General features: G+C 42.0%; 2 protein-coding genes across 4 annotated transcripts in view; both read left to right on the plus strand.

The window, feature by feature from the left end:
• LOC121531191 (alpha-aminoadipic semialdehyde synthase, mitochondrial-like) overlaps nt 1-5,000 on the plus strand; it is a 49,181-nt gene extending 44,181 nt beyond the window's left edge. The window contains 3 exon segments of the mRNA XM_045213022.1: nt 2,900-2,988; nt 3,167-3,343; nt 3,495-5,000. Of these exon segments, the coding sequence (XP_045068957.1) occupies nt 2,900-2,988; nt 3,167-3,343; nt 3,495-3,613 (385 nt within the window). The 3' untranslated portion in view covers nt 3,614-5,000.
• Nucleotides 5,001-7,363: 2,363 nt separating this feature from the next.
• LOC123483303 lies at nt 7,364-9,024 on the plus strand. 3 transcript variants are annotated; one of them, XM_045213025.1, is made up of 4 exons: nt 7,364-7,855; nt 7,967-8,053; nt 8,158-8,296; nt 8,410-9,024. In XM_045213025.1, exons 1-4 carry the CDS (start codon nt 7,708-7,710, stop codon nt 8,639-8,641), a joined length of 606 nt encoding a protein of 201 aa, XP_045068960.1. In that variant the 5' UTR covers nt 7,364-7,707; the 3' UTR covers nt 8,642-9,024. The 3 variants fall into 3 exon arrangements, with proteins under 3 accessions (XP_045068960.1, XP_045068958.1, XP_045068959.1); XM_045213023.1 differs by having other exon boundaries at nt 7,364-8,053; XM_045213024.1 differs by having other exon boundaries at nt 7,364-8,053; nt 8,428-9,024.
• Nucleotides 9,025-10,555: the final 1,531 nt, after the last annotated feature.

Below are 10,555 nucleotides of genomic sequence, written 5' to 3' on the forward strand. Positions count from 1 at the left end.
CTGTATATGTGCTTTCTTGAGCAGGGGGACCCTGCGGCGCTGCAGGATTTCAGTCCTTCACGGCGTAGTGTGTTACCAATTGTTTTCTTGGTGACTATGGTCCCAGCTGCCTTGAGATCATTGACAAGATCCTAGTTCTTGGCTGATTCCTCACCGTTCTCATGATCATTGCAACTCCACGAGGTGAGATCTTGCATGGAGCCCCAGGCAGAGGGAGATTGACAGTTATTTTGTGTTTCTTCCATTTGCGAATAATCGCACCAACTGTTGTCACCTTCTCACCAAGCTGCTTGGCGATGGTCTTGTAGCCCATTCCAGCCTTGTGTAGGTCTACAATCTTGTCCCTGACATCCTTGGAGAGCTCTTTGGTCTTGGCCATGGTGGAGAGTTTGGAATCTGATTGATTGATTGCTCCTGTGGACAGGTGTCTTTTATACAGGTAACAAACTGAGATTAGGAGTGTGCTCCTAATCTCAGCTCGTTACCTGTATAAAATACACTTGGGAGCCATAAATCTTTCTGATTGAGAGGGGGTCAAATACTTATTTCCCTCATTAAAATGCAAATCAATTTATAACATTTTTGACGTGTTTTTCTGGATTTTGTTGTTGTTATTCTGTCTCTCACTGTTCAAATAAACCTACCATTAAAATTATAGACTGATCATTTCTTTGTCAGTGGGCAAATGTACAAAATCAGCAGGGGATCAAATACTTTTTTCCCTCACTGTACCATTCAAAATGTTGTACTCATATCTTTGCTAAATCCAGGGGTTAAAGTTCTCCGTCACTACGACGGATTTCCGTCATATGGATCCCAACGTTGTATCTGTCCCATTTTATGGCATCTGTAAGTGCACTAGCAGCGCCATTGAGACCGATACAACGTTGCGATCTCTATACATCTCTATGCCAGTGGTTCCAAACCGGTGTGACGCAGCACACCGGTGTGCCTTGATGAACTCTCAGGTGTGCCGCGAAACTTTTCCTGATCTTGATTTTAAAAAAATGTATACTCACTTATAAACGTGACCTGTGGAATGCACATGGAATTTTGACTTGGGAGCACTAGTTTGATATTACTGCACTGTCGGAGCTAGAAGCACAAGCATTTCGCTAAACCCGCAATAACATCTGCTAAACACCTGTATGTGACAATACAATTTGATTTGATTTAGTGCCGGTCAGATAAAACATTAAATAGCACATGGTTACATCTGTTTCGTTGGTTCAAGTCCAGTGCACTCAGGCTGTTAGATTTGTATAATTTGAGGGGCGCGCATTACGAGCAACGTTATTTGTATAATTTTACTTTGATAGTCTTACCAGAGACATTTATTTCTTAATATGTGGCTCTGGACTTAGTTAAAGAAACAAACGGAGCAGGGCTTTGTGTCTGGTTGCACCTTTACAATGCAGAAAACCTCTCGTCTGTAGCCCAAACCGTTCAAAACTAAAGACCTATTTTACCAGAGCTAAAAAAAACTACATTTCTGGAGCAGATTCGCGGGACGCTCTTATAGGGGAACATTAAAATTGACCATCATGATTAAGGAACTATCAAAACTATGAAAATATTTCAAATAAACCCTATTTAATCTATTTAAAAAACTTTGTCACAGAAAGTTGATTTGCATTATGAATTAGATGAGATGGAGGTCATTGTCAGTAAATAATCGAATAGGGAAATGTTAGGTGTGTCACAACTTTATATCCCATCAAGGTGTGCCATGGTTCAAAAAAAGTTTGGGAACCACTGCTTTATGCAACAACAGGACAGAGAATCAGGAAGTGGATAGAACCTCGTTTCTTATAATTATCAGTAAATGTAACACGTTTAAAAATATCGATTACTATGTATAGCTTTGTAAGACTATAAATGACCAACCACCCAGCTTTGGAGTAGTTAGGTATATTTCCCTTGTTTTGAGAGGAACTGGCTACTGTACCGGGACACTTCCAGCAATTGTGCTGAGCTAACGATATTCTAACTTCAATAATCTCCAAACTGCACGCAGAGAATTGGTCTGACCTCTGGGTAGTAGAAAAACCACCTAGATCTCGAAATCTCGCAGTATCCCTTTAAAGGGGCAAAGGCATTTTAAAAGGGCAATGACATACTTAGGAATAGAAACTAAAATAATGAATAATGTAATAATAATAATAATTAATAACAATCAGAATCAGAATGTTTTGTCCAATGGGGTAAATATGCAAATGGACAAAACCCCATGCTTCAGCCTATGTATTTATAGCCACTATGCTGCATCAGTTGAGCTACAGGTGATAATGCTTATTGCTAATAGCACATCTCATAATATAGTCCAATATGTTCAAATAATTTTTGCATCATTTTTACCAAATATGTTATTGGGCTCATTTCTGGAGGTGGAAATTATATTTTAGATGGTGTCAGCATAATACAATTTTCATGAATTTTGGAGTAGAATGTCCTTTTAAAAAGTCACCAGAACTGAGCATCTCAGTACTCCTACATACAAATTCTACTGGGGAGGACCAAAGGGACTGGAATTGGTCAAACTTGCAGTTTAATACATGTACAAAATGATCCACTTTCCCTAAAAGCAGATGGTCATTACTTTTTTTACATGAAAGGGGAGGTTAACTTGGCCACAGACAATCGATCTGAGAGCGACTTAAAGGGATACTTCGGGATGTTGGCAATGATGCCCTTTATCTACTTCCCCAGAGTCAGATGAACTTGTGGATAGTATCTCTGTGTCGAGTATGAAGGAAGTTAAGAGGTAATTTCGCTAACCAGTGCTAACTAGCGTTAGCGCAATGACTGGAAGTCTATGGTTATCTACTAGTTAAGTTTCAGTCATGGGATTTGCTTTAACCTCTGTAAATGTCTTAATTAATACTGTTTCTGTGGTCAGGTTTGGGATGCTGAGTAAGGAGGCCGTCCCCCATGCAGACACCATGCTGGCTTCGCTGGCTAAGCACTTAGAGGCCAGGCTCTCCTTTGGTAAGAGGGGCAGAAGTTATCTCTCTACTCTTTTACTGCCACAAACACCAATATGTATATCTTTCTCCATACTCTTTATATTCCTCCTTCTCTTACTTTTTTTATAGCAGTAAAGATTATTTAAAAAATAGTATAACCCTCTCTCTCCTTCTCGGTCCGTCTGTGTCCTCTCCTTTAGATAAAGGCGAGCGGGACATGATCATCATGAGGAATGACGTGGGCCTGCGCCACTCCACAGGCGAGCTTGAGACCAAGCACATCAGCCTGGTGGTCTACGGGGACCCCGACGGCCACTCTGCTATGGCCAAGACCGTGGGCTACCCCGCTGCCATCGCTGCTCGCATGGTGCTGGATGGTCAGTAGGGTAGCCTTGAGTCCTCATTGCATTTGTCATGTCTGAGATGTTAAGAATGGTTTAGGGAGGGAATCGGCCATTTTGCTGAAGACGAATGGACAACCCTAACATGTCTGTAAAAGTAAAGTGAAAACTGACTTTCAATCTGCAGGAGAAATCAGTACAAAGGGACTGGTGGTGCCAATGACTAAGGACATCTATGGACCGGCTCTGAAGAGACTGCAAGAGGAGGGCTTACAGTTCACTTCAAAAAGCACCATCCAAGAGTAGTAACTCATGTTACTTGTCTCAATAGTGTATATTGACTTCCTTTCCTGGTGTCCTCTCCTTCATCTACACTGATCCAAAAAAGACCACACAGATGAAGAAATACAATTCTATTCTTCAATTCAGTTGAATTATTTCAGTACAGTGCAGATAAAGGAAAGGAGATGAGGAAACGAGCTAGTTTAAACAATTGAGAAATAGTCGTAGACTCAACACCAAGACCGATGGGAAATACAGCCAATCAGTAGCTGTGTACCAAGGCACAGAGAAACCAGTTGCATCTCCATAGTCCCAAGTTACTTCCTCTGTTTATCACCATCCCTTCATCTGTGCTGATCTGAAAAGGCAGGGTGGTGAAGGCAATATGGTAGAAATCTCAGGAGGACAGGAGACAAGGAGAGGAAGCCTCATTAGGCTATTGAGTGATGCACCCTGACTTTCTGCTTGTTTCAAAGGCATTTCCTCAGAGCATTGCCTGACCTCAACCAATTTATTGTTTCAACATGTGGCAAATAGAACAGTTATGTTGCAGGTGAACAGTTTCCAAGCAACTGGGTTCTTTAAGGCTGTACAATTCTTGACATGGAGAACCACAAAACTTGCAGAGTGTCGTTATTATAACATGATGTGACAATCCGATAATCTTTGCAGACCTGCTCACCCAAAGGGTCTTTCCTTGACCAGCTGCTGCACAGTTCCACAGGTTTTTACATATTGATGTGGTTATCTGATCATTGTTGATGATAACACTCAGACAATCAAGATGCTAGAAATATCAGTGAATGTGTACAGTGCCTGCTCAAAAACAGACCAGTGAGTAAGTTGCAAGTGAATAATGTATCTCACCACTGTCATATAATACTAGCCTCGGCAACTTACTCAGAAGAACATGTAGTTGTAGTAACTCAAGAGCCTCTGAACACTTTTTAAACGTACTGTAGGTTAAAGAAGGATTTCTAAGCTTTGAGACAATTGAGACATGGATTGTGTATGTGTGCCATTCAGAGGGTGAATGGGCAAGACAACAGATTTAAGTGCCTTTGAATGTGGTATGGTAGTAGGTGTATAATCTGGACATAAATGGTTTGCTTCAGATACATAAATAGATTCAGATATTTGATCTTTAAATAAGAGTCAACATAAATAAATCGGTTTTGCTCTTAAATATATCTGCACACTATTTAGGAGTTGTACACAAATACAGTAGGTCAATTTCAAACTATTGCCCCAAAAGTAGCCATGGTAGGTTTTTGGGGGGTTTCTGTATGATGAGCTAATGGTTGACCGGTGACGCAGGTCATTGTGTAAATTTTTTAAAACAAAAGTATGTGGACACATGCTCTTCAAACATCTCATTCCAAAATCTGCCTATGTTTGTCTATGAAGATTGCATGGCTGTGTGCTCGATTTTATACACATGTCATGCAATCTCCATAGACAAACATTGGCAGTGGAATGGCCTTACTGAAGACCTCAGTGACTGAACGTGGCACCGTCATAGGATGCCACCTTTCCAACAAGTAATTTCATCAAATTTCTGCAATGCTAGATCTGCCCCAGTCAACTGTAAGTGCTGTTATTGTGAAGTGGAAACATCTATGACTAAAAACGGCTTAGCCGCGAAGTGGTAGGCCCCACAATCTCACAGAACGGGACTGCCGAGTGCTGAAGCACATAGCGCGTAATAATTGTCTGTCCTCGGTTGCAACACTCACTACAGAGTTCCAAACTGCCTCTGGAAGCAACGTCAGCACAATAACTGTTCGTCGGGAGCTTCATGAAATGGGTTTCAATGGCCGAGCAGCAGGCACCCAAGCCTAACATCACCATGCGCAATGCCAAGTGTCGGCTGGAGTGGTGTAAAGCTCGCCGGCATTGGACTCTGGGTTTGGCAGATGCCAGGAGAACGCTACCTGCCCCAATGCATATTGCCAACTGTACAGTTTGGTGGAGGAGGAATAATGGTCTGGGGCTGTTTTTTATGGTTCGGGCTAGGTCCCTTAGTTCCAGTGAAGGGAAATCTTAACGCTACAGCATACAATGACATTCTAGATTGTTCAGTGCTTCCAACTTTGTGGCAACAGTTTGGGAAAGACCCTTTCCTGTTTCAGCGTGACAATGTCCCCGTGCCCAAAGCGAGGTCCATACAGAAAAAGTTTGTAGAGATCGGTGTGGAAGAACTTGACTGGCCTGCACAGAGCCCTGACCTCAACCCCATCGAACACCTTTTGGGATGAATTGGAACGCCGACTGCGAGCCAGGCCTAATCGCCCAACTTCAGTGACCGACCTCACCAATGCTCTTGTGGCTGAATGGAAGCAAGTCCCCGCAGCAATGTTCCAACATCTAGTGGAAACCCTTCCCAGAAGAGTGGAGGCTGTTATAGCAGGAAAGGGGGGACCAACTCCATATTAATGCCCAGGATTTTGGAATGAGATGTTCGACGAGCAGATTGAGATGTCTAATTGTTTCAAGCAAATAGAATAGAGACCCATTTTATTGATACGGATATAGAAGTATAAATATACACTTAGTGTACAAAACATTAAGGACACCTTCCGAATTGAGTTGTATCCCCCCATTTTGCCCTCAGAACAGCCTCAATTTGTTGGGGCATGGACTCAACAAGCATTCCACAGGGATGCTGGCCCATGTTGACTCCAATGCTTCCCACAGTTGTGTCAAGTTGGCTGGATGTCCTTTGGGTGGTGGACCAATCTTGATACACATGGGAAACTGTTGAGGGTGAAAAACCCAGGAGCGTTGCAGTTCTTGACACAAACAAACCAGTGCGTCTGGCACCTTCTACCATACCACATTCAAAGGCACTTTAAATATTTTGTCTTGCCCATTCACCTCTGAATGACACACACACAATCCATGTCTCAAGGCTTAAAAATCATTTTTTAACCTGTCTCCTCCCCTTCATCTACACTGATTGAAGTGGATTTAACAAGTGACATCAATAATGGATCATAGCTTTCATCTGGATTCATCTGGTCAGTCTGTCATGGAAAGAGCAGGCATCCTTAATGTTTTGTACACTCAGTGTATATTTGTATTTTAACACTGCTTAGATTATATAATGTGGCATAGAGTGTGGTTTTCCTTTTTTTGTATTTCATTGAAAAATTAAAGGGAAGTGATCCGCATGAAGATTAAATCGATTGAATGGTGAGTCATTAATGCTCAAGTACCTACACAATATGAAAGGTTGACTGCATTAAAATGATATAAAAACTATTTTAATCTTGAATCAGTTGGTCATTTTCAGCTCATATCTGTATTATCGTGGAGCAGCTTTTAACATCCTTGCATTTCAAACTTTTCAAGGGCTTGATAGTTATTTTCCTATTAAAACATTTGGTAACACCTTACCAAATTATACATATTTTTTTATACTGTTAAGAAAGATTATACCCAATTTTCACAATGATAATGTTGGTAATATCTGAATTGCTTTCCCTAACAGAATTGTTAGGTCTGGGCCCGTATCCTTAAAGATTCTGAGAATCCTCTCAGAGAGCTCCTAACTTCCTTGCCAGGAGTTTTAGCTTAGAAGTGATTCCATAACATTTTCAGTGAACTCTGAGCCAGGAATGGATGAAAAATCCTATCTTAGTGAGGAGGTGTGGTTGACCCCGTTGCTAGGTATGAGTCATCATTTCAAAAGCCGTGATTGGTTGATCCTACAAGTTTGATGAAAATGAACTTTTGGTGATAATGAGCAAAGGATGTACCCTCAGATCAATAAACATAATTATACACTCTAATCTTATGCAGACTATAATTGTAAATAATATTTCACATTCAAGAAAATATCTGGAAAATGAATAGTAAGCTGTAGGGGTTATAGCCTAACATTAGAATCTAAAATATGTGAAAACTTAAGCTCATTACACCCTGTTCAAATAATGATTTGTGTCTCATTTGCTCATATTAATATCCTAGCTGGCATATTTTGTACTTTCACTTCCATATGGACCCCATTGAAAACAAGATGGCCTATCTCAAGGGGCTGTCCTTAATGAAGTAGAAATTGCAACGTTACAACTCAGTGTGAACTTAACGAGGGTAACACAGCTCAGCTTTTAACAATGTCTGTGATTGCTGGCTGGTCTATTTATGAAGGCTTGTTAACAAATATCCTACAAACACAGAAAATGGAGAAAAAAAGGAATCGCAAGCCGAACTGGACTGAGGAGCAAGGTTTGTTGCTGGCCCAGTTGGTGAACGAACATAAAGGTATGTTACGAGGAAAATTTGGCCCAACTGTCACTAGCCAAGGCAAGAGGCGCGCCTGGGACACAATATCCCAAACAATCAATGCCTCTTTTCCACTGGTGGTGCGGACAGGCGACGATTGTGAGAAAAGGTGGTATGTGCTGCAGTCCAAGGCAAAAGATGAGATTGCAGCACACAAGCGGGAATCCTCACTCACAGGTGAGCAAAATACTATGGCCTACCACATAATCTGGCAATTTGCTCCTGCTGGCAAAGTTAATTTACATGCCTAAGTACTGTGTTCATTGACTGTTTCTTTCTAGGGGGTGGACCACCTGCAAAGCGGCTGTCCCAGGTGGCCGACACTGTCTTTCAAGTCCTGGGACACTCTGAGGTCAGTGTCACCGGGCTGCCAACAGGCATTGACACGTCAATGATGCAGGCCCTTGAAATGCAGCAAAGGTAGGACACAGGGTTATTCATATCAACAGTGTTTATTCATTGCAGAAGCCATTTCATGTGTTATCCATGCTCATTGTATTAAATTAATTTAATCAAAACAATAATTAAACTAGGCCTATGTATTTCTGTAGCATGGAGCCATCACAAGAACCGGGCCCATCAAGTTTGCCGCCTGAACCATCTGCAGCTGCTACTCAGGATAGCCCGGCGGATCAAACACCATTCCCATCCGCAGCACCTGCTCCGTCAGCATCCCTGCAGGAGAGAAGATTGCAACTCACAATTGATGTGTTTGAACAACAACAAAAAAGTCCTTTCCCTTCAGGAGGAGTACTACCGCCTTAAAATTGAACACCTAAAAAATAAACCATTTAGAGATTGTGTTCTGTGTCTTGCATTTAACAGTTGCAGGTGATGTGCAGTAAAACTGTGGTAGTTCTTAATACCATCACAAGTTCTCAAATGACATGGGGCTACAGCTTGCCTGAAATGTAAATTTGTGAAGTTTGCCCTGTAAGGCAGTCCACTCTGGGCTAGGTTCCCCTGTGGAATGTGAATATCTTCTTCACCACCATCCTCATCGTTGTCTCCATCCTCATCCTCATCGCCATCCTCCAGAGGTTCTGCAATCTGTCTAACCTTGCAAATATTGTGTAATATTGCACAGGCTATGATGAGTTTGCTGACTTTTTCAGGCCTCAGCCGCACCTCTCCGTGGAGAACATGAAAGCGCCTCTTGCTGGCCTATGCCACGCTCCACCACCGCTCTTGTTGTCTTGTGGGCCCTACAATAGAATACAGACCTTTAATTATTTGATGGAAATATTGCACTACTTGGATGCTCTAACATATTGCTTGCATTTCATTTCCATGATTTTGTATTGTTTGGCTTACCTGTTATAGTTTAGTTGGGGCCCTTGGCGTGGCTGGAGGTAAGGTGTAAGGAGCCATGGTTTGCATGGGTAGCCACTGTCCCCTAACAAGTGGCAATTAGCTGGCACATAGCGTCTCTCAAAAAGCTGTCTGATGCCACTCTCGGAGAGCATTCTCGCATCATGTGTGGAGCCTGGCCATTTAGCCACAATGTCCAAAATCTTCCAGGCCGCATTGAACACTATTTGCACATTGATGCTGTGGAAATTCTTCCTGTTAACAAAGACAGCCTCGTCTTCTGATGGCGCAATTATTCTCACATGTGTTCCATCAATTACACCCACAACGCCAGGGAATCCTGCAATGTCCATAAATGCCCTTTTATGTGTGTGTAAAGTGCGGGCATCCAGCGGGAATGAAACAAATTGTGTCACAATATTAGGTTGTTACAAAGCTGTCAGTGTTTGGGTGATGACTCTGCTGACGGAGGATTGGGACAGACCCAAGTCATCACTGCTGCATTGTTGCATTTTCCCTGTTGCCAAATACCTCAGGGTTGTGATTACTTTCTTCTCCGGTGTAATAGCGTTGTGGCGTCGAGTTGGTGAAGTAATTGCATCTCTAAGGAGATCCACCACAAACATGATTCCTGCACGATCCAATCTGTAGCGTCTCAATAATTCCCTGTCATCCAGTGTTTGCAGGACATCTCTCCTGCCTCCTCTGTTGGCCATTTTGTGCAGCTGCTTAGGGTAACTCCTAAGCCACTAAAAGTCCTCTTCCCTGCTCTTAGCAGATCTCGCCTTAGGAGCCCTTTTAAGCGCTAGGACTCTTGAGGAATAGCTTTTATATTAACTGGGATTTTCGTGTCACTTTTAGGGGAAATTCTAAGAAAACGTCATGCCTCTGAGAATTTTCTTAGCCTAGAATTTGGCCGCTAGGAGCCACTTTTTGCACAAAAATTCTTTAGAGATACGGGCCCTGGTTTCTAAAGAGATTATTTTTTGTTGACATGAGCTATGGTTCCATTAAGGCACCAATTACCAATAAGGTATGCATTTTATCTCTGCACCATATCAAATGGTACCCATCAACTATTGACATTTGTGTATAAATCATTGATAAATCCAGTGTATGCATCCATTCTGTTTTCAATTGATATAGTGGAGTAGTCTCATTACATCATCTTTGAAAAAACAATCAGTTTTTCCTTCCATTCAATGTGGGCCCGCCCATGCAAACTAGGCCACCAAGCCATGGATAATTCGGCGTGTTTTTATTAAAAGTAAAAAATGCAAATTGGGGTATGGATACAACCCCTGGTCAAGACGGTGTCTGGACACCTGACCTATTTTCCCCTAAAAATGCGCATTTCTTATGGAGTCT

The sequence above is a fragment of the Coregonus clupeaformis genome, unplaced genomic scaffold, assembly GCF_020615455.1.
Source record: "Coregonus clupeaformis isolate EN_2021a unplaced genomic scaffold, ASM2061545v1 scaf0073, whole genome shotgun sequence".
Taxonomy (NCBI): Eukaryota; Metazoa; Chordata; class Actinopteri; order Salmoniformes; family Salmonidae; genus Coregonus; species Coregonus clupeaformis.

Excerpts from the sequence above, each read along its gene's own strand:
- LOC123483303 (XM_045213023.1), top strand. The coding sequence starts at position 7,708 with ATGTCTGTGATTGCTGGCTGGTCTATTTATGAAGGCTTGTTAACAAAT. Across the intron at positions 8,054-8,157 it reads GCGGGAATCCTCACTCACAG|GGGGTGGACCACCTGCAAAG; the intron begins GTGAGCAAAATA and ends GTTTCTTTCTAG. Across the intron at positions 8,297-8,409 it reads GCCCTTGAAATGCAGCAAAG|GCCTATGTATTTCTGTAGCA; the intron begins GTAGGACACAGG and ends TAATTAAACTAG.